The sequence below is a fragment of the Terrapene carolina genome, unplaced genomic scaffold (assembly GCF_002925995.2).
Source record: "Terrapene carolina triunguis isolate 2854851 unplaced genomic scaffold, T_m_triunguis-2.0 Scaffold517, whole genome shotgun sequence".
In the NCBI taxonomy this organism is placed as follows: domain Eukaryota; kingdom Metazoa; phylum Chordata; order Testudines; family Emydidae; genus Terrapene; species Terrapene triunguis.
The window spans coordinates 2,608,688-2,632,149 of NW_020664868.1; the positions used below are offsets into that span (position 1 = coordinate 2,608,688).

The following is a 23,462-nucleotide window of genomic DNA, read 5'->3' on the forward strand; positions in this document are numbered from 1 at the left end:
GCACGGACCAACTGAGATCAGGGCCCCCGTTGTGCCGGGCGCTGCACAGACCCAGAGTAGTAACCGCCACTCGTTGGGGGTGGTTTAATTGTGCCAATGGGATAGAGCAGCTACATGGGAGACCGTACAGCTGTGCCACAGCCTTAGAGACAGACCCTGCCCCAAAGAGCGTACAGTCTAGACAAGGGGTGGGCTGGAAAATAGAGGCATAGAGAGGAGAAGGGACTTGTCTCTGGTCAGAGAGCAGGTTGGTGTTAGAGCTGGGAATAGAACCCAGGTGTCCTGAACTCCGAATCCGCAGTTCTGTCCAGAAAATGCTACCTCCCCTGCTGGCTGGCCTGGGGAAGAGGTGAGTAGACTGGCAAGGCTGGCTCACATGAATAGGATCCTACGTGATGAGGATGTTGGTACTTAACTAATCAGACCCTTTGCTGCAGTAAATTCTTACAGCATCACCAGTTTTGGGGCTGGTTTTCTTGTGCAGTCTCTCCTTGGTGGAAGTATAATCGGAAGAGTTTGTGTCCTGAAAAGGATCCACGGCTAATGAAATGATCAATTCTATCTTGTACCTGCCTCTCTGGGTATTTTATGTGTTGCCATCATCAATGAGCAAAGCATGTTTGTGAGGGAAAGGAGCAGTAACCCTATTTTGCAGGTGGGAAACGGAGGCACGCTGATTAAGTGACTTGGGCAAGATCTCCCAGGAAATCTGTAGGGAGCTAGAAACTGAACCTCAGCTCTAATGCCCCAAGCATCCTCCCTCCCACCTAGCCTATTTGCATATGGACCTTTCAGAATCCCTAGCGAGGCCGAGATTCGTTTCCCTGCTAGCTGCAATGTGTGGCGGGAAGACTTTCCCCATTCTAGACGCTGCTGCTACATGCGACTCTTCCTCTTCTCTTGCAGATCCAGTGGTGGTTCAGCAGCTCCGAAGGACGTATAAATATTTCAAAGACTATAGGCAGGTGAGTTGCTGCAGCTGGTCTTCAGTAGCTCCTCAAAGGGCTGATCCTGGGCTCTCCAGTCAGGTAGCAACTCCAGGGTAAATTTCACAGGCTTGAGCCAAATGTAACTCTTATGATTAGGAAACAGATCCCCTCTCCAGATGTTCGGGTAGGTCTGTTGCAGTTCTTTATCATTTGTCTTCTGATAACACACAGAGGCCCCCACTGAGATTGGGGGCCTCTTGTGATAGGCCCTGTACAAACGTGTGATGAAAGACGGTCCCAGCTCCAAAGAGCTCACAATGACCTCACGCTGCCTCCGATTTGTAAAACTGGGTCTCTTCTTGTCATGGATTTAACCTGGCCCTGGCATTTGAAGTTTGGCTTGAGAGGAAGGATGGCCCAGGGGATAGGGCACTAGCCTAGGTCTTCGGGCATCTGGGTCAGTTTCCCTGCTTCGCTGCGGACTTCGGTGTGTCCGTGGGCATGTCATTCAGCACCTCTGTGCCTCAGTTTCCCACCTGTTAAAAAAGGGGGAGGGGCCTGATACTCCCCTACCACAGGGGAAGCCTGAAGTAGTTTGAACCCAGCGGGTAACAATAACAGTGAAGACGGTGCAGCAGCCTAGGCTGACGAGCAGAGTTCGTACCCCGGGTCCGTGCCCGGCTTGTACCACCTATGCTGTCCTGTCTTCCTGGCTGTTCTTGCCCTCCGGCGGGCTAACTCATGCACAGCTGTCGCTGTGTAGACATCCCCTAAGGAAGACCTCAAGCCATTAGTGAAATACGTTTAGGCTGACGGTTCTCATATTGAAAATTCATAGATTCCGAGGCCGGAAGGGCCCACTGTGATCATAGCCTGCCCTCCTGCATAGCACCGGCCAGAGATCTGCCCTCTAATTATTCCTTTTGAGCGAGAGCTTTTTAAAAAAAAAATAAAAAAATCCTACCTTGATTTTAAAAACTCCCAGTGATAGAGAATTTGCCGCGACCCATCGGTAAGTTGATCCAGTGGTGCGTTACCGTCCCGGTTAAAAACGTGCACCTTATTTCCAGTCTAAATGGGTCTAGCTTCAAAAAAAGGGTTTCTCTTCGTCTTGCCGAGATCAGCGTCCAGGCTTCTGTGTTCTTCCCCCTACCAACGGTTGATGCTGCCCCGAATGTGTAGGTGTCGAGCTCTCTGTGTTGTGAATCTCATCAGCTATTCCAGGGTAGAAACTATCCAACCTGAACCGTGCCCTGTCCCTTACACCGTGGCAGCTAAAAATCTCTTCACATCAGCAGCTTTGCTCTCATTAGGAACTCACGTTCTTGTTAACGCTCCCAGCTTCTTGAGCCGTCTTCACAGGGAAGGCGGAGAGGCCGCTGCCAGGCACGAATGGATAGCGGAGGACCATTTTAGACCTCATTTTAGAGTGTTCCTGCTGACAAAGCACTGTTCACACCGGCATTTTTCGTCGGCAAAACTTTTGTCGTTCGGGGAGAGTGGTTTTTCCCCCCCACACACACCTCCCTGAACCACAAAAGTTTTGTCGCTCAATTTCCAGTGTTGAGAAAGCCTTGGTTTCAGGGGGACACAGATAGGGAAGACTATACCAGGTTGGGAGGGGATCTGTGTTCTCTGAAATCTCCCTCATTAGCTTTTGCGGCAAGCTGTAATGAGGTGTTAACGGTGTTCTCCTGTTTCCTCTGATTAAACAGAAGCCTGGTATAACAACTGGGGGTCGCAGGCATTTTTTCCAAAGCCGATAGGTTACGAGGTCAGCGTGGGGAGGGGGTCGAGGAGAGCAGGGAAGAAAGAGCAGCAGATGTTTAGATCTGGATTGAAACTGCCCCTTCCTCTGCCACCTGTCCGTAACACTCAGGTATTCAGGGGCATGAGAATAGCATCTTGGGAACTAAAGCCTTTCCAGGAAGGAGGAAGTGCCAGTGGAGGGGGCTTTTTGTACAGCTCATGGGGCTCGACGTAGAGATGAAATGAACGATATCCGTGATGCAGGAATTCTGTATCTCGCCCGTGCATGTTAATGCAGTGTGCCGAATAGCCATGCTCTTCTGCCTTGCTGCTCCAAGCTCCTCCTTAGCTGGCTTCCTCATGCACCTGTAACTCCTTTACTCTGTCTTCCTGGGTCTCTTTCCTCCAGATGATTATAGAGCCCACCAGCCCGAAGCTGCTTCCAGACCCCCTGAAAGAACCATACTACCAGCCTCCCTACACCCTGGTCATCGAGCTTACAGATGTTTTGCTCCATCCCGAGTGGTCGGTAAGTCAGTCTCTCTCCCCTTTGCTGTCCTCCTTTCTGGAGAGTGTGTTTCGGGGGGAGGAGGGCTCCTTCCCTCAAATTCTTTGTGTGTTGTTTCAAGTGCTTTCGCGACAGATACATGGGGAGAGGCAGTGGGTTAGTGCGTTAGTTGAGATCCTGCTAGATCGTAAATGAAATCTAGATTAGTGGTCCCAGCATGGCGCCTGTTTCTTCCCTGTACAGGGCCACTCTATAGGTTGACACAACGGTCAGACCACAAGTGGCTTCCTAAGAAAAGCCCTTGGTATTGCTAGTCAGGAATGGGGGTTCGATTCTGTGCACAGAGAGCCCAGATGGGCTGCAGGTTAGGACTGGTGTGTGTGTGTCTAGGTGTGTAGCCTGGAACTGGAGTTGCCGGGGTACACGTGGTCAGGATCAGTGGGCTCTGGCAAAGCTCTGTTCCTTATGGATAGTTCACTGACTTCAGCTGAACCGACCCTTGCTTTTATTCTGGGAGTGCTAGCTGGACTCCAGGCCATTCCCGCAGATCTGACAGCTGTAGCAAACAGCAGCTGTGCGTTGTGCACTGGGAGTGGGGAAGAGATGGACCCCTGTCTGCATGATCCTAAAAGCTGTCCGTAACTAAGCCTCTTCTCAGCAGGCTGCTTCTGAGAGGAGGGAACATCTGGTTGCGGTGGAGCCAGCTGCAGGCTGGACACATGCAGGCCTTCTGCTGTGTAAATGGGTGTGCTGCTTCAGCAGATGTGCTGGGCCAAAGAGGAGGGTGGTGCCAGCAGAGACAAGGAGGAGGGATCGCATTTGCTCCGTCTTTCAAACTTTGGGTTCCTCTCCAGTACGTCACAGCATCTTGAGGCAGGATCGAATGACTGCAGACAGTGATCCATAAGCACGTAGGCCTACTGTCTGACCCAGTGGGTCCAGCCCTAGGTTCTAGCCTAAAGCTAGAACAGAGCATCGACAAATGGAGAACTCGCCTTGCAGATCAAGCTGTTGAATCCAAGCCCCCCCCCCCGGCATCTTCATCCCAATCCAGTTTCCCCTTGGCAGTCATTAGGTCACAGTGCACATCTCAGGGTTAGAACATGTCTTCGATCCACCTCTTGGGAGCTGCTGCTTAGTTTGGTTGTGGAAGTCCTGAACTGCATTGGTTCCCAAACTTTTCCAGACCCCGACTCCATTTGAGCTCCCCTCCTGGTAATGCGGCCCCCTGGCTGGGGGGAGAAGGGGGCCTGCCCTGCACTCACCCTGGACAGCAGCGGCTCCCATGTCTTGCAGCGTTGAGCCCGGCACCCTCCCCTGGGTATTGCGGCCTGGTGCACATAGCCTTACTACCACTTGGGTTGAGCCCATCCATCGTCCCTCTGAAGATGGAGACAGAGGGGTGAGCAGGTCAGATTTTATTGGCATTGTGACCTAGCACATGTGGTCGCAACGCCACTCTGGTTTGGCCCATGGACGGCCCAGTTGTCTCCCAAAGGTAACGGGCATTGCATCACGAACCACTTAACTAGTGTGAATTGGGCGCATTTAACTTGATCACAAAACAGCGATTTGCAAGTAATCAAGGGAAAGGAGGCCGTAGAATTGGAGAGAGATGCTAGCGTTCCAGGATATGCTGGGAAGTCTGGAGTTGTCGGCGGATTTGAAGGACAGCCGAGCGCTCTATTTCAGCGGGCTGGCCAGTCCTTGCTCTTACTTAGAGGGGAGCTTGTGGACAGACCAGTGCTGCTAACTTCCAATAACCCTGACACCACTCGCGTGTTTGAGTTGCTAACTCGCCAGCCACGGAGCAGGGCGTCTTTGGGATCTGAGCATTGGCTTAACACACAGTCTGTCAGGTTGTGGTCCGCAGAGCAGGCCTGCCCAGTGCTTGGACCAATAAAGACACCCAAACAGGTGGGGAATGAAGGGTTTGGGAGAGTTGCATCCTTCCACTGACTCCCCCTTCTCCATTGCATCAAACATAAGCTGCTTGTGTTCATTCTCAAGGCCCTTCACGGCCTCTCCCCTACCCGTCTTCTATAGTTCGCTATTCAGAAGTTGACTCCTGCCTCCCATCGGCCCCCGGCACCAGCTGCCCATTTGTGAAATCTCAAACATGCACCTTTGTGCTCCTGTCCATGCTGCTTGGGAGGAGTTCTCTGTAAACATCCGCCTGATTAACTTCCCACAGGTCCCTCCTTCACACTCCTTTCCCATGAGGCCTACAGAGAAATCGACTGTGGTTGGGTCTCTGGAGTGATGAGACCACTGGCTGCTATGCTGAGCAGTGTTGTCGTCTTGTTTCCTTGTACTCCCCCGTCGGTCTGTGTGTCTGTCTCAGATTGTCAGCCCTTTGGGACAGGGATCGCCTTTTTGTTCTGTGTTTGTTTGTCCACAGTGCCTGACACAATGGGGTCCTGCTTCTAGGCTCTACAATAATACGGGATACGGCAGGACGGGACTCCTAGGCGCTGTGATAATACGCGAATCGGGGGGAAGGGGGCATCTCATGAAGAACCGCTGGCCTCTTTCTCAGACTTCCATGTGCCTTATTCCCCCTGTGTTCTCTCCATGCTGCGTAGCAGCCCTAGAGCACTTGGCTACGCTCCCTGCTGGACAATGTGATGCCAGCCAGGCCTCCGATAGCAGCCTCTCTGTTGAAAATCAGCTCCTGTCCTTCCCTAGCAAGTTGTCATCTCATGGCTTTTCTTTCTGTCCCTCCCTTTGTCTTCAGCTAGTAACCGGCTGGCGCTTTAAGAAGAGACCGGGCATCGACAGTCTGTTTCAGCAGCTGGCGCCGCACTATGAAATAGTCATCTTTACGTCGGAGACGGGCATGGTGAGTGCTGTGGTGCCGGGGGGCGGGTCCTGCGCCCCGCGGGGCGTGATCGGTGCTGGCTTCTCAGACAGGTGCAGCTGGCATGCCCTGGCTAAAAGAGGGGGTGGGAGAGCCTCAGAGCTTCTCCAGCAGTCTCTGACAAATCTGGCTGTGCGGCGTACAGATGGGGACGCGCTGTGCTCCTTGTGTTACCGACACCAGCCGTTGGGTTGGCACCCTCTTTTGTGGCCCTTAAACCTGGGGCTGGGGGGAGAGGGTTGGTTTAGCCCAGTGTAGGGGAGTTGATTGTTTATTCCCAGACTCCCAGGAGCAAGTGTCCCCCTTGCTCTGCTAGGCAAAGTCTTTCCAGCGAGTCTCCGCATTCTCTTGACCTGCCTTCAGTAGATAGCTGGGGCGTGAATGGCAGAGTTTGGACCATGCCACTGCTCATTTAAATATATATGGACCCCATCTTCTCCATTCACCCTGTTGAATTGGGGCTATCGCCGTGCTAATTTGGTGGGACTGTCCGCGAGAAGGGGGGATGTTTGCGTCCATAGGGCAAAAAACCCTGCCCTTGTTGGAACCTAGTGAGGGAACAGCATGCACCTGGCCAGCTGTGCTGCCCTCAAAGCATGTCAAGGGAATGGCTGGCCCGTGCTGTGATCTGGCATAGCTTCCCCTTTGGTGCACTGGGGGGGGGGGGGGGGGGATTCCTGCAGGCTGCCCCAGCAAAACGCACCAGCTTCACGAGACATGTCTGAACCCAAGTCCACAACGGGGCACTCCTGAACTCGGGGGTGCACAGCCACAGGGTGCCTCTCTGTCTCCAGAATGATTAAACGCCCCATCCAATGTTGCCTACGATAACTTGTGTGAATTGTGGGCTGGGGATATGCCGGCTTTTGTGGGGTCTGCTGGAGACCTTGGTAATGACTAACCTTTAACTAACCGTGCCTTGTTCCTCTCCACGTTCCTGACCAATGCCTTTTCTAGCCTCCTCCCTAGTGCACGTGTTTCTTGTGTTTCTACTGCCAAACTTGGCCAGCTGTGACATCAAGCTGCACGATGGATTTGGGGGTGTATCAGGGTGACCGAAAAGCGCATCCGTTTGCTTTGCGTTCATCCTGGAAGAAATGCCTGGGAGCCGTTAGTAAAGCTGGTCAGGAATTTTCCATCTGACTGATTTTCTGACGGAAAATGCCCTTTTCGCAGAATGGAAATTTTCCATGGGTAAATTTCTGTTTTACCGAAAAAAATGTGATTGCTTTCTGTTGGGAAAATCCAAATCATGGCTCCCCAACTGCTCGTGTTGTGTCAGTTTCACATTCTGCCTCCAAAAGCTGAAAATGTTTTGTTTTGGATCTCTAAAATGCACTTTTTCTGAACTCCCTTGCCAGGAAAAATGGCACCTTTTTGACCCCATTCGGGATGAGGTTTTTTCCAAAACTATTACATTTTTCACTGGAAGATATTTCCATCTTCCAGCCAGCTGTATGCATTAAGTTGTCCCGAACTTCTGAAACCCATGCCTGGTTTTCTTTAGCTTCACTTATCCACATGCTGCTACTAAGAAGCTCTGTTGCTGACCCCTAATGTTTTTCCAGATGTGTGTCTGAGTGAAGAGCTGTGGATGCATTTAAGCCTGCAGGGTTGTCTGGTATGGGCCTTGAATCACCCCTCTTCTTTCTCCTCCAGACGGCATTCCCCCTCATTGACAGCGTGGACCCTCATGGATTCATCTCCTATCGGCTTTTCCGAGATGCCACCCGTTACATGGATGGACACCACGTTAAGGTATCTTTACTGGGGGTTCTGGCTTGAATAGTTTCGCCGCTTCCTAGTGTGGGAGAGCCCAAAATAATCTCAGAACACATCTATGCTGGAGTGAGCCGGAACTGACCGGGTCTGAACGCTTCATGCGTTTTGTGGTTAACGTGCTGCTTTCAGACCTTTGCCTACGTATCCTGAGGTCACCTCACCCTCTAGCTCCGCCGGTGCCCACTCAGTCCTGTCCTGCTGCCTCCTCGTGCTGTTCCAGTCTTGGACTAGTCACGCGGCTCTGCCAGTTAACTTCAGTCTGTGGTCTTTCCCCATCAGAGGCTCACGGTGCCGAGCTTTTCCAGCTTACATAGTGGGGATTGTGTTGTGAGCCTCAACAGCTAAAAAGCATTTAAGCCTTTGCACCAGCCAATTCATCCCAGTAGAAGCATACACCAAAAAACGTCTTTACAGCTTTCTCAAGTAAAGGCTGTAAATTGCTGAGCTGAGATGGAGGGGTCCTCATCCAAGGGTATGATGGAAGCAGAAGTAGCAGAGAAATCTTCCATTGCCCCTGGCGCGTGCTGGGGAAATGCTTGAAAGGGAAGTGGAGTCTCCTTCATCGAGTACCCCAGCTTCGTGCAGATGTGACCCCGTCTAGCTCTGAGTCACGTCTGCTGACTTCACCAATGCAAAATCTAGTGTGTGTCTGTCAGAGAATGTGACCGTTCTGGCTGTAATCTTGCTTTGAAAGGTGACCGATGGCTGGGGGAGCATGCTGGCTTTGTGCCCTTTGATACCTAAGGAAGGCCTCTGGGGGACTTTTTCTAATTTTCGTTCACTGGGGCTTCTTGATGTGAGGACTCAGGGTACATTTACACTTTGCCACAGGGCAGACTTTGGGGATGTGAATTGCAGAACACACCCAAGTATTGTGCTGATATTGCTGGTGGGAACTAAAAGGTTCCTAGTTTGCACTAACGTCCTCTCCATTAATGCAAAGTAGGCACCTTTTAGTTCATACTGGGGGTAACTAGAGTGCAATACTTCAGTGCACTCTACAGTTCACACTCCCCACATGGTCTGAAGTGTAGGCAAGACCATAACCTCAGGAAAATTAATCAAATGAACGAATCCACTTCAAATTCACACCTTTCGTTAACCTGCATTACATCCCCGTGTGAGCAAGCTCACTCCGAATTAGTGGCCTTCAATTGGTTGACCTTAATTTAATTTGGAAGTGAATTAAGATAAAAATGAATTCAAGTCCCTTTACGTCTGAATAAAAGCATCCACGTGGGTAGAGCCCTGCGCAGATACAAAAACTTGGATCTGCATCCGATCCGCGAAGATGGTTGGTAATACCACCGCATCCGCGGATGCAGATATCTATGGATAAAAAGTGGATTTCCAGGGCTGTACAAATGGGTGTGATGCAATTTAGCTAATCCGCCTAAAAGTTAATTGGGATTAATTTTCCTGGCTGTCTTCCTGTAGACAAACTCCGGTTTTGTCTGCTCTCCAAGACCCTATGGAGAACTGGCAAACTGATGACGTTGCAGATGCCAAAGAAACGACGCCAGATTCAGAGGCGAAAGCGACTTTTGTTTCAGATGTTTAAAACTTTTTGTTTGCGACAATGGCCAATAAACTCAAACGCTCCAGAGAACTGTCTTTCCAGCTGAAAAGGCTCCTCATCTGCCCTTCTTCGTCATCCAGCACAATCAAGGGACGATCAGGCTTAATATTTCCAGCTGTAAAAATTAGCAGAATTGCAAGGGGGGCGGCCAGGTAAAGGAGAAAAGTGGGGGAAAAGGCAATTGTTCCCTTGTGCAGGTCATCTTTAAAACAAAGGCAGCTGCTCTGAGCTTTGCTGCTTCAGCATGATGTAGATCCCTGCCTGATTGTGCTAGATTATTACCAAACCACGAGAGCTTTCCCTTGACTGACTTGATGCATTGGTTGTGTTTAACAAGAGGCCCCTCTCAGCTGTCAGCCATCCAGAAACATGCTGTATGTTAATTTCAGTTTGTCTCAGCGGCTGGTGTGCGGGGGGGAGGGGAGGCCCCCCTCTTCTTTGCTCTGTCCTCCAGTGAGTGATGGTACGTACAGCATCTGCCTGCTTGCCTCATTGCCACAGTGGCAGAATGCGAACATGGAGACGCTCCGTGACAACCGTGTCTACCCTGACCTTGTATTCCTGTGTGTCTGCAACTCGGGCGCTCTGAAGCCAGCAGAAGGCTTGATTCTCTGTGACTGCTAGACACACGTGCACAGCTGCCTGGCTGGACATTAGAACTCTCCCAGGCAGGTTAGACCGCTTTTGGGATGTAGGCAGCTCGAAATTCAGAGCTGCTCCGTACTTTTTCCCGCTCTGAGCACAGTAGTGTTAGCCTTGGGTCCCCATGCGATGCCCGACGTCCGTGAAATAGTCCCATATCGCCTTTGCATCTAGGCAGCGCTCTGCCCGCGAAAAGCTGCCCTCTCTTTCCCCAGCCCTTGCCTCGTGCTCTGTAATTCGAACACCTCTGTCCGTGCTCCACAATAGAGCAGGGATGTTTTGCTTTGCTATGGACCTTCTGTCTCTCTTCCCCCACACACGCCCTCCCTCCCTCTCACCTCCCATCTGCTGTCCCGGGGTGGGCAGGGCGTCCTTTTCTCTCAGGACAGCGCTCTCTGTGTTTTGATTGTTTGTGGATTTTGGAGGGGGCGGGGCGGCTTTGCAAGGAGCAGCCCTGCTGTTCCAGCCAAGATGTCGCAGCTTTAGAAAGAGCTTGCTGGTACCGTAACCGGGATTCGTTCCCCAGCGGGACGTTTTTTTGTTTACGACTGGAATATCGCGGAGGAGGGGACAGGGCGACAAGTGTGTAAATCCGATCTGGAGGCTGCGTCGCGGTACTGCCCTGTTTACGGCTGGTACTATCAAAAAATAATAACACAAAAATTCTGGGTTAACTCCGCTTTTAAATCCGTTGCCCTGTTGTCACTTCTGTGCTATTACCAGCCCCATGTGCAGCGATCGGATGCGGTGAACATACATCCCTCCCCACTACCAGTCCTGGCAGGGGAAGTAGACCCCCCCCCCCCCCCCCCAGCAATCACATGACTACCCCCCCCCACACACACACCTTCCAGTGTGTTTATCTCTTCCATACCCTGTCTGAGCAGTGCTAGCAAGGTCATGCAATGATCCAGACACTGTATGGGGGAGGCAGTGCAGCCTAGTGGATAGTGCACTGGATTGGGACTTGAGGCCTAGGCTCAGTCCCTGGCTCTGCCACCGGCCCCCTGGGTAAGTTGCTTCCCCTCCCTGCCTCGGTTTCCCCATCTGTAAAATGGGGGCTAATGAGACCGGTTTCCTTGGTGAAGTACTTTAAGATCTAAGGATAGAAAGTGCTAGATGAGAACTAGTGCTGTTGGATTCCTGGCCTTCTGCACCGCCCAGTGCCACAGGTTGTTCTTCACCAGCCTTTACACGACCCCTCAATCCTTCTCACTATGGGATGGAGAGGAAGGGTCTGACTAGCTTCCGTTTTGCCCTTCAAACTTACGGATCCCGCTCTGTGCAGACCCGTGTCCGCACAGAGCTGTGCTAGGCAGTAGGGAATTCTGTCAGATCTGCACTGGGCCCAGGACAGGTGTGGGGGAGCAGAGAGAGAGGCGGATGCGCGGCTGGTTCAGTTGTTACACGGTAGTCTGAACGCTGCCGCTCTCGGGCTGGCGGAGCTGCCTTTGAGGCCAGTGGGATTTCCACGTCTGGTGCGTGAGCAGAATCAGACCCGAAGCATGTCACGTCCATAGAAGGCTTCATCTGTGCTGGAAGGGAACGCTCTGCCTTGGCAGCCGCAGAACGAGCATGCTTCGGGGGCGGGGGGGCTGGAGAGGAGGGGTGAAATGCCCTCGTTCCTACGGGGAGGGTGAGATGTTCGTGTCTGGTATTTAGTTTTTTGCCAAACCCGGTCTCTGGTTCCAACCCCAGCAAGGTGGACTCGGCTTTTCCCCCTTCCCGGGTGGTGCCTTAGCCAAAGCCAAGTCACCGGGCTGAATACAGGGGTGACTAGGTGAAACGTAATGGGCTGGACTGCGCAGGACTTAAACTCTGTGAATGATTGGACAAGCACAGAGTTGACTCGGTGGGGGGGTGTTACGAGGAGACCTTTAAACCTCTGTTCGGCACAAACCTTTGGGGGGGTCTTCACTTGGGGGGGTGGGTGTCGATCTAAGATATGCAACTTCAGCTACGAGAATAGCGTAGCTGAAGTCGACGTATCTTAAATCGACTTACCTCCTGTCCTCACGGCGCGGGATCGACGGCCGCGGCTCCCCCGTCGACTCCACTTCCGCCTCTAGCGCTGGTGGAGTTCCGGAGTCGACGGGGAGCACGTTCGGGGATCGATTTGTCGCGTCTAGACGAGACGCGATAAATCGATCCCCGATTGATTGCTACCCGCCGATCCGGAGGGTAGTGAAGACGTAAATCCCATGAACTGCTCAAGAGCAGGGTGTTACCCTGCAGTCCTTGGATAAACATCTCCCACTTAGAAGTGTCGGGCTGGAAGGGACCTCGAGAGGTCACCTAGTCCAGCCCCTTGCACTGAGGCAGGACCAAATCAACCTACCCCATCCCTGACTGGGGTTTGTCCAACCTGTTCTTAAAACCCTCCAGTGACGGGGATCCCACAACCTCCCCTGGGAATCTGTCCCAGTGCTTCACTCCCCTGAGAGTTAGAATGCACAGGGTGTTGCGCATGGCTGCCTGTCCCCCTCCCCCCAGAGGTGGCTGCATTTCAGCGGTGCAGTGCGCACGCTTTGGGATGAACACAGCTCTGAGAAACAAGTCCGTGGCGGAGCCTGGAAGAAAATTCAGGAGTTCCTGGCTCCGAGTCACATGATGCCTTTCTGCCACAATGGGAAGCCAGCCTGCAAGATAGCCCAGAAGTGGCCTGAAATGTGCCGAGGGGAAATCTTCAGTTGGAGAAGCAGCAAAACGTGATCCCCGGGGAGATGTGATGTGACGAACAGGCAAAGGGTGGGGGAGAGGGTATGGATCTAACAAGCAGGGAGGTATCTTTCCAGCAGAGCTGGCAGCATCTCTCTGGCAGCAACACACACCCACCCACCCTGTCGTCGTTGCTCTAAGCCATCCCACAGAGCCGACTGCCCCCCCCCAAGCCCTGGATTTTTAGGGCTTGCCCCGTAGATCTGGAACAGTGAAACGTGACACTGAACCAAAGCCGTAATGACTGCACTTTGCCCGCAGTGCTAGGGATCTGTGTGCTACGGGGCGGGACCCCTCGGGCGGAGCAGGTGGATGGATTGAGTCGTTGATGGCTTTCTTGAACAGTTCTGCCCCGGTGTGAGCCCCGGAAGCTGTGCTGAGCCAGGGGCAAGCTGCCCTCCTTGTTTAGCCCCTAACGTGGGACACAGGCCGTGTAGGCAGAGGAACAGCCTCCTTAGAGAGAGGAGGGTGACCAGAAACACCGTTGGCTCAACATGCAAACTCTACCATCCCTAAAGAGAAAAGTCCTAGGATTTCCTCCTCCCCCAACCTCACGTGCCCTGGGCCTGACGCTGATCTATCCCAGCTGTAACTGGACTCCCCAGGGCATCCAGAGCTGTGTCTGATTGACTTGTCTGAAGGCCCTCGGGGGCTGGGGCCCCCACTTCCCATGGGTGCCATGCCCATCCCCTCGGGCTGCGTCTGCCAGCGTTTTCCCTGCCACCTTCCAGCCACAGTAGAAACTCTGGGACTGCAAGTCTAGAGCAGTCGCTGATTTTCGAACTGCCGTGTCGGTCTGGACCCACATGGTGGCCAAAATACCGGAATGCTCCTATTCAGTGGAGGGGCTGGGATGAGGGGATGGAAGCCCAGCCTAGGCTGGGCGGGGGGAGATCTGTCTCCGCAGTGCCCCGTGGTACCGGCTGCGTCGGGTTCTGGGGCGCTGGAGAGCGCAGGTTTCAGCTTCTGTCCCGTGTCCCCGCGTCTAGGATATTTCCTGCCTGAACAGAGACCCCGCCAAGGTGGTGGTGGTGGACTGCAAGAAGGAGGCATTCCGCCTGCAGCCCTTCAACGGCATGGCGCTGAAGAAATGGGATGGCAGCTCCGACGACAGGACGCTCTTCGACCTCGCCGCCTTCCTGAAGAGTAAGGGGGGAGGGAGTGTCCCTCTGCCAGGGGCGGCTGCTGGGGTGGGAGTGGGGAGGGGGGGACTTGGCGATGAAATCGGACCAGATCATCGCTCCGTAAGGCCATGGGACGGTTACAGGAGCAGCTCCTGCCGCCTGGCTCAGCGACGGCCTGACCCGTTCCTGTGGGTGAGGGAACACTGGGTTTATATCTGGAAGGTCCAGGCTTTAGCTCCCGTCCAGCTGCTCCCTAAGTTCCCACAGAGAGAGGGTCTCTCTGGGCCTCTCTCCTGGGAACAGGCAGCATTTCAGAGAGGGGCCTAGACAGAGACACCAGAACGGGGGACCAGGGGGCTGTGGCCCATCCACTTTTTGCCCCTCCCCTGAGGCCCTGCCCCCCAGCTAGGCTGGAAACTGTAGCCTGGGGAGCTGCAGACCCTCCACCTTCCTGGGATGGGGGGGCTTAAGAGCAGCCCCCGGCCCGTGTCCCTCCCGCCCAGGGCAGATGTAGGGTCCGTGGCTCCCCACAGCTGCCTGGGCAGTTCTTGCCAGGGCCCGGCTGCAGCTCTTCGGCCCCAGAGCCAGGTCGGGGTAAGAGCCACGTGGGGAGCTGTGGACCCTCCACCTGCCCTGGGTGGGTGCCCCGGGGTCTGGGGGCATAGGCTGGGGCCTGCTCTTGGTGCCACCCCCTTCCCCCCCCCCCACGCAAGTGGAGGGACCTGGGTCCCTGGCCTGGCTCCAGCTTCTGGCTTGGCTGGGGGGCGGGGCCTCGGCGGAAGAGGTGGGGCAGGGGCGGGGCCACGGAGAGGACGAATCCGTCGCCCCTGGGTCTAGACCCTCTGACCCCAGCAGGAACGCGATGCTGCTTCTACGCACGCAGTGCAGATCCCTGCCTCCCAGACTGGCTTTGTCTGGCGTGTTCGCACGGCCATGCTCAGCCTCTCCTTCCCCGCCTCTCGTTGCCCCACAGCTATTGCCTTGAGCGGGGTCGAGGATGTCAGGACGGTGCTGGAGAACTACTCGATGGAGGACGACCCGCTGGAAGCGTTTAAACGCAGGCAGTCTCAGCTGGAGCAGGTAAGGGCGCCAATCTCACGGCTCCTGCCGCCCCAGAAGGCAGGGGGCAGCGTGGAGTCTGTCCTCAGAGCCTTGGCGGATGGGATGATGACGAGCTCGGGGCCCCTTTGTGCCCATGCTGCGCAGACAGAACAGAGCTTAGTCTAAATAGACAAGACACAGCAAGGGTAAGGAGCGGGTGTTGGGAGCAGGGTAGGTTCCTACTCGCTAGTCACGTGGAATAGAATAGAGTGTCTTGTTTTTAATCTGTTAAAATGTGGCAAGATCCCCCCGCCCCCCCTTTCCCCACTTGCTTGTGGTGAGTGCTATGGAAACCCTAGACAGATGACCAGCGACACGAGGGGGTGGTGCAGCTGGGACCACCGGCCGAGTCCTTCCCCGGGAAGCGTTAGGAAGGCTTCGGGGGCTACTCTGCACTCAGGTATCCTATTGCCATGGCTAGATGGGCTTAGAAACTTACCGAAATCAGCCCTCCCGAAATAAGTACCTTGCTACTGGGCTAAAGCCCTAGCTTTTCGTCAGTAGATCTCGGAGAACTTTACAAAGGAGATCGGTATTGTACACATGGGGAAACTGAGGCCCGGAGCAGGGAAGTGACTTGCCCGAGGCCAGCCAGCAGCAGAGTTGGGAAAAGAAACCAGCATTCCCACAAGCCCCTCAACTGTATTTCACCTGTCAGGCTCACCGTGATGCGGAGCATATCCGTGACAGGCTCACCTGTGTGTAACTAGGGTATGCTCACTCACATCTCAGCCTGGCTGGATGTGTGCTGGCAAGAGCCATCACCTCCCGTTGGATTTTGGTGCAGTGATTTATCGCTTGTGCGTCGTCTGTTGAAGGATGGGCTGGGGGTGAAAGCACAGGGGTGGCAATCCGATCTTCAGCCCGTTCCCACCGCTGCCACCAACTCCTTGTGGGAACTTGGACGATCACTTCACCGCCCGGTAGCTGTGGCATAGACAGTGGCTAATAGTGGAAGGCTCGAGGAAGCCCTCAGCTCGGTGCTGTGTGGGGTTGGGAGCACACCCCAGTAACGCAGGCCTTGTGTCCTTCCCTGTGCGTGCAGGAGGAACAGCAGTGGCTCGCCGACCTGTCCAAGAACAAGAAGCAGCAGCTTTTCCTGAGCTCCGTGGCAAGCCGGCTATGGTCTCGGTCCAAGCAACAGTGACTCTCTCCTGTGCAGCCCCACCCGCTTGTGGACCGTCAGAGCAGCGTGGTCTGGGGGGTGGGGTTCCAGCAATGGCGTTCCATCTACAAGGCCTGCAGAACTGCCTTCAGACGTAGCCCTTTCCAGACCCCCTCTGCGGGGTGGAGAGCCGGCCGGCAGAGATTCCCGCACCAGCTCTACGGTGGCCTAGTGGGCCCTGTGTGTCTGCAGAGAAATGGACTTACCTCAGTACAAATAAAGGGAGGGTGGGGAGGGTCAGTCCCTAATTAGCTTCTAGATCTCACCCCCCTCTGTATCGTGTTTCCTTCAGACGAGAGAGAGGACCGTGCTGCTTCTGTTGGCGTGAATGGAACCGGTGGTACGCACGCCTCAAATAAAGGGTCATCTTTCTACAGGCGGCTTACGACGCTTCCCTGCTTTGCTCTTCTCACTTAGTCGTGGATGGGGGTAGGAGGTGGTGGCTTCCCTGTGTGTGTGTGGGGGGGGAGCAGTTGATCCATTCAGTCACTACGAGAGGGCACCCGCCTTAGCCCCATCGGGGTTTGCCAAGGACTGGTGTAGCTGGGGCCACAAACAGTCTTTTGGAAGGGTGGCGGGAGGTAGATGGTGCACAGATTGTCCAGTCTCTCAGCACGAGGGGAGCAAGCGGTCCCGATGGTCCGCTCCCTGCCAGACAGGATGGGCAGGGGTGTCTGGCCCCACACGCACCGGGAGAATGTAGAAACAAGAGGGGCGAATAGCTGTGAACCTATAAAATGCACCTCCCGCTCGAGGCCACCTGGCCCTCCCATTTCAGGGCTAGTGTGACCCCTGCCTGTCCAGGGGTCAGACTATAGACAGTCACTGAGGCCCTCTGTTGGAGCGGTCATCTACGTACCCAAGTGAGCAGAGAATTCCTGAGATCCTCTTCCGTTTCTTTTAAACGTTCCTTCCCCGAACCCTGTCGCCGGCCTTGCTAGGGGGAGGTTTAGGTAGCACGCTCCCACCTCTTGTCTGACATCCATTTCCCCAGGACTCACCCCCTTCCCTTTCCCACTCCAGAGCCGGGATTGCCTGCTCCCTGTTAAATAGATTGGCTTCAATCTACGTTTTGGTGCATGGGGGGAGGGCAAGGACTTGGGCAGATTGGCCACCAACCCCTCAAGCAAGGTCTATGATTGTGTGAGGCTGGAGCAGCCTTGCTTTTGTCTTAAGCATCATTGTAAAGTATAAATGCCAGGGGCTTCTAACAACAATAAACCCACCGTAGATTTGGAGCCAAAAAAGCATGTGTTTGAATTTTTAAGTAAGATCCTTGGGGTTTTTCCTTCCTGAAGTTGGAAGGAAGTGACCGGAAGCGATTGACAGCCTCCTGTGTTTAGAGTCTGCCATCGCTTGGGATGGGGACTAGTGTTGTATTATTTGAAAGGAAACAGATGGGGAAGGACAGTTCCAAGTGTGGTGAATCCCTGTGTATTAGTTGCCTGATGCAGATTAAAATTGCAGTTGTGGAAGCGGCTGGAAGAGGGAGTGTTCCTGTTTTGATTCAGGAAAACAGGTCCTAGTTTCGATCCCAAGACCAAAGCTGGATGTAAACAGGAAAGTAAACAGATTGGGATGAGCAGACGCAGCGTTTCCTTAAGCTGGTGGGATTGGTTCACTCTGATTCCAGTTCAGGCGGGCTCTGCCGGCTAGAACTGAGATTACGGCATGGTACATGCTGGCATGGCTACGCCGGTATCCCCTGCACGCCTGGAAGTTTAACTGGCTTTCAGCAAACCAGGGTGAGATCTCGGCACTGCGCCAGGGTGAAATTTACCAGCCCACCTACTCAATCTGCCGGTGCAGCTGGAAAGTCGATGGATATCTTATTCCCCCGTCAGAATAATTTCCCTCGCCTCCCTGCTGTGTCCCGTCCGGTTTGTTAACGGGATTAACATAATTTAGGGTTTGAATGTAACATTTGCCTCTTGTTTCCACTGCTTAGCCCAAGGGAGTGGGTGAGCTGGGAAGAGCCGTCTCTCCCTGCATGCCTTCGCCCCCCTCCCCCGCCATATTACCACAGCCCCCTTGCCCTCCCCCATGACTCAGCTGTCGCGTTTCCCTCCGCGAGGGTTAGTTCATTCAGCCCCTGATCTCCCCTTGCCATTTTTGTTTCCTCATTCTTCGTAGAAAGAATAAGAAGAAATAAAAGGCACTTCCCGTCAGGAACTGAGCCTAGATCTTTCCCACACTTGACTCCAGCCAACAAAACAAACAGCAAGGCAGGCGGAACCAGCCATCCTGCCTTGGCAGGGGCTGCTGGGGAGGGATGGGGCAGGGGGGGTAGATAAGCAACTGAGTTGTTTTGAACATAAACAGGACACGGGGCTGTAATACCGCCTGGTTCTCTCGGAGGTGCTGTATTTAGAAAAGCCGCCTCCGGAGGGGGGCGGTGGAGGGGTGTGCTGAACAAGTTTGGGCTGTTTGTTTTTTTGTTTATTTTTCTCCCCCTTCTCCAGGGTGGAAGGAGGAAGCAGATGCATCTGTAGGAGATAGAGGGAGTAAAGCTTTGGTTACTCCAGCCTGCCCTTTGGCTCCTGCAATCAGCTGATCTCTTCCGCAATCCCAGGAACGGATCCCCGCGTTCAAACCCCCCAGCAGCCTCTGCTTCCCAGGTAGAAGGAGGGCTGGGGATGACCAGCAGGCAGGGAGGTGCCCAGATCCCACGCCAATCCAACTCCTTTAGGGCCCTTGGAGAGATCCCGCTTCCCATTGTGTTCCGGTTGTGTCAGGGGAAGGAGGATGGGATTTAGAAGTAGCCAGAGGGTCAACTCTGGTTTTGCCGGAGGATTCCTTGGCTGCTTGAGAGATGGACTATGAGGTGTCTCCCTCCTTAACGGGAGCAGATGTATTGAATCTTCACCAATGCGAGCCTTTCTGCCGAGATCTCCCCTGCAGCCCCCAGCCCTGGGTTGGTGTATTGGGGTGAGCTCTGAGGGCAAGGGGAGAGCGCTTCCTACGGAGCCTCTCACACTGCTTCCTGCAGCCCAATGCCCCCTAGCCCTATGCTGGGGCTTTGGGGTCAGCACTGACGGCGAGGGAGAGCGCCCCCCACTGAGCTATCGCACTCCCTGCAGCACAGCGCCCCACTAGCACTGGAGTCAGCAATGGAGGAGAGGTGGCTGCCCCTCGCTGAGGACAGGGTTAACCTGTGCAGCTTTGTGGAGCATTTAAGAAGCTGCTGTCGGACTTGCTGTCTTTCCCCCCCAAGCCCCTCTTGATACTGATTGTGTAGCAGCCTCGCGGTGCAGCCAGAAGCTGCTTTCTAAACAGAGTTTTTGCTCTTACGTCCCCTTGGGCCCAGATCAGCCGGAGCGGGTGTGGGACGGGGAGGGGAGAAACCAGCTCCGCACACTTCAGCGGTTACCACCCTAAGGCCGTTCCGGAGGAGCGAACCCGCTTCTCCGATCTCCTGGCTGGGACTCGGCGTAAATGTTACGTGATTTACGGGAGCGCTTCGGCAGCCCGGACCAAGACACACCCCGCCCGCATGTGCATGTGGGGTGAAAAGGGGGTCACGGACATGGCAAAAAAAAACAACAACCCAAAAATCAATTGACTAATTAAAAATCGAGCAGAACCGCTGAGCTCAGGGCGTTTTGCGCTGGCTGCAGTTTGCCCAGTGCCACGGGTGCCGCTGCCAGGCCAAATGCTCTCCGCGGCAGGCGCTGCCCAGACGATCCCGTCCCTAAAGCGCTGCCAGTGTAACCAGACAAAGGGCAGGAGGGGAAACTGAGGCCCGGAGCTGGTTCGTGACTTGCCCACGGTCAGCCGGCAAGCCAACCCTGGGCTCCCACTTGGCCATTCTCCTCTGCTGGGGTAGAGCCATGCGGCTTGCTTGCCCCAATGGCTCCCCCATTCCTTGCTTTCCTGTCTCTCACCGGGGCTTGGGATGCTGCTGGGTATAGAGCCCAGGGTGTGACGTTCACCAGGGCAGCTGAACCCTGCCAGCTCCATGTTACCCTCCCCCTGGAGCACCCTCTTCCCAGCAGTTGAGGTGCTGCTGTTTGGGGGCCTGGATTACCTGGAGTGCTTCGGCTGAGTGGCAGGCAGGGAGACCCCGGCACGTGGGTCCTGCTGCCCCGTGGGGCCGCAGTGCCGAAAGCGCTTGGGATCTTGCCCATGATTAGTGCAAGGAGCCTCCTCATCCCTCCCAGCAGGAGGGCAGGAAGGAAGCGCGTTCCGGGCACCGGGGCTCGGAGCAAGGGAAAATCGCCAGCCCCCAGGTTCACATGATCTCAGCGCTTGGCCACTCATGCCCTGGGACGGGCCCCGGGCCAGGCGGCCACATGAGCAGGGCGGGAGGGTGTGAATTGGCTGGAGGGGGGGACGAAGTGCTGCTGCATTCACACAGGTCAGCCGGTGCCCCGCAGCTTTGCCCTCTTGTGCGGGTAGGAACGCTAAGCAGCGAGGCGAACGCGATCACCCCTGGCTAGGCCAGAAAAGAGTGGAGTCTACCAGTGCCCCCTGTGACCCGCAGCCCTCCCGATAGCACCTACCAGGCTCACCCCAGATCGCACCAGGCACTGCCCAGCCCCTGACTGAGGTCACGGCCCCCATCCTGCCAGGCGCTTCACACACACCCCACCGGGATAGGGGCCACCTCTCCTGCACGGACACCTAATGAGAGAAAATCCCTGAGAGCTAGACGAGGTGGGAGGGGAAACTGAGGCACAGAGTGGGGCCAGGACTTGCAGCAGCTCAGAGCTGGGGATAGAAGCCATGTCTCCTGATGCCCATGGCACCGGGCCGCCCCACTGCTCTTATGCCTTCATGTTCGCTCATTTAGGGTGCCTTCCTTCGCCAATCCCCCCGCGTCTCCGTGCCTTCGTTTCCCCGCCCGTAAAATGAGACGTTTCGTCCTTTGGAAAGTGCTTTGAGATCTGCAGATGCACAGAGCTAGTCTCCACCTCCTGTCTTATGTTTAGCTTGTTGGCTCTTTGGGGAAGAGATTGCCTTTCTGGTCTGTTTGTACAGCGCCTGGCACACTGGGCTCCGGGTGCCTGACTGAGGCTCCTAGGTGCTACTATAATACACCTAATAGCATTAAAAATGTACAGCGCCTTTCACACTGGGGTGCCTAGATGCTACCGTAATACACATAATAGCGTTTAAAATGTACAGCACCTGACACAGCAATACCTCTACTACTACTAATAATAAAGGGAAGAGCTCAGCTGCTCCGCAACTGTGGCCGTTGGGCGTCAGGTAAGAACCTGGGTAGCTTGTGAAAGCTGAGCTAAGAGGCTTGGGGGTGGCTCTAGATGCAGCGGCAGCAGCATCCAAGCTTCCCTTCACTGCAGGTGCCACGCAGTAGCGAAGGAGGCGGCAAAGGGCCAGCTCCCCCCTTCAATTGAGGCCCGAGGACAGACTGGCCAAGCCCTGGCTTTTCAGCAGCGGGACCAGCTAGGCCGGCCAGGGTGTTTCTGCCCATCCTGGCCTGCTGCCGGGGAGACGGGCAGTCGGACGCTCCTTGTCCCAGAGAAGGACTCTCCCATGCAGTAGTTTTCTTGGCCTGGGCCGGCGCCGTGCCCTGGGTAGAGCGGGGCGCCCTGCAATGCATCGTGGTATCGGGCACTTTGGACTGACGACAGGTGTAGGGAGGGGAAGGTACCGAACCGCAATGGTGCTGAGTGCTTTTGAAAGCTGAAATCCACCCCCTGTGGGGGAAACTGAACCAACTGCCCCTGCCCCCCCATTTTAGCCCCACATGTTGCTACGCCCCTCCCTGAAACGAGCACTTACTCCATGGGACTGTGGGGCTTTGTAACACACTCCTCCCTTTCCTATCTTACAGGCTTTGATCAGCAGTGAAAGAGTTGACAATGTTGGCATTTAACGTATTTGCCTGGGACTCTGGAGTTGGCCCCAGGGGGTGGAGCTCCCCTCCCAGCAACTGGCTCAGGCTCTTTGCAAACTCCGGCACCATCGCTGCGCCCATTACATTTGGGGCAGCTTCCCCACTCCCAGAGCGTTTGTCCCAGGCTCTCTGCAGACTCAGGCAGTCTGGGTCACATCTGCAGCCCGAAGAGCCTGAGACTGGCTGCTTTTATTTAGTGAAAGCGGAGCAATGACCGAGCCTTTCCCTGCCCTTGTCCTTCATGCCCCTTGCACGTGTTACTGGGAAACATTCACCCAGCGGGGACAACGGGGGGCATAGGAATCAGCCTCTTCCATGCATCAGGTCCCCAGGCCGGGCTGTGTGTTTGAAGGGGGAGCGCGAGCTGTAGTCTGGGTGGGATTGATCAGCGCGGCTCCTGCTTTGTTCAGCATCTGCCGGCAGGCCAGCTTGCGAAGGGGGAGGGAGGCAGGAAACCTCCCATTCTTCCCTCCAGTACTGGCCTCCCGGCTTCTTGGGGCTGATGCCCAATGAGCCCCTGAGGCGGTTCTCCCCCTACTAGGCTGAACAGCTGGCTGCAATGGGGCTCTCTCTGCACTAGGGTGGGGGTCGTCCCCTCTTCCCCCAGGCGAGATCAGGGCCTTGTTGGGCCGGGTGCTGCACAGACACAGTGAGAGAGCCTGTGAGCTCTTAGAGTCCCTGCCCCAAACTAGAGGGGAAACCGAGGCACAGGGGGGGTTAAGGACAAATACACTAAAGAACATCAGGTGCCCAGACACTGGTAATGGGGGTCACTGGGCATAGAGCGTGGAGACTAGAAGCCAGAGTCCTGACCCCTAGTCTGCCTCCTGCTCTAACCTCTACACTTTCCTCTCCTCCATCTCCCCCCGTCCCAGGGGACGGCTAGTGGGACTCATTGATTTCATGTTTGTATGTCGCTTTAAGAGCCAGGAGCTCTGGTGAATCCGAGCGTTAGCCTGCCACTCGCTGGGGCAGCTGGCTCCAGTGCCAGGCGCGGCCCAACTGATTTATACTATATTCTTCTCCGTTTCCAGGGCCCCCCCGTTCCCGGGCCAGCCAAGGTCTTGCCTCATTGCTTCCTGTTTGCTGCGGATATATGAACTGGCTTCCTGAACCTTTGACTTGACTTCGCCCCCTGGCCTGCTGTCCTGGCCCTGGGCTGTATGACTTGTAGCCCGGTGTCGTGCTGGAAAAGGGCCTCTGAGAGCCAGTCTGCGCCTCCACCGCCTGACTCTGGCTTGCCAAACGCTCGGGGCTCGCTTGGGGCATTGAGACAGCAGCTAGGGGCATCAGCTCTAACCCAAGTGTGCGAAGCACCGGCCCGCACCCAGGTGAGCGAGTCCTCAGTGTGGGCTCAGATCCATACGGGTATTGCGGATCCGATTTCAACGGGAGCGAGGTTTATAGATTGGCGAACCCATTGTTAAATATTGGTTTCCCAC

General features: G+C 55.1%; 1 protein-coding gene across 1 annotated transcript in view; it reads left to right on the top strand.

Annotated features, from left to right (window-relative positions):
• Window positions 1-16,531, top strand: part of TIMM50 (translocase of inner mitochondrial membrane 50) — a 44,440-nt gene extending 27,909 nt beyond the window's left edge. Inside the window, exons 4-10 of the mRNA XM_024217877.1 lie at window positions 907-965; window positions 3,088-3,207; window positions 5,924-6,028; window positions 7,706-7,804; window positions 13,757-13,913; window positions 14,865-14,971; window positions 16,038-16,531. Of these exons, the coding sequence (XP_024073645.1) occupies window positions 907-965; window positions 3,088-3,207; window positions 5,924-6,028; window positions 7,706-7,804; window positions 13,757-13,913; window positions 14,865-14,971; window positions 16,038-16,139 (749 nt within the window). The 3' untranslated portion in view covers window positions 16,140-16,531. The remainder of the gene's footprint in view (window positions 1-906; window positions 966-3,087; window positions 3,208-5,923; window positions 6,029-7,705; window positions 7,805-13,756; window positions 13,914-14,864; window positions 14,972-16,037) is intronic.
• The last annotated feature ends 6,931 nt before the right edge of the window (window positions 16,532-23,462 follow it).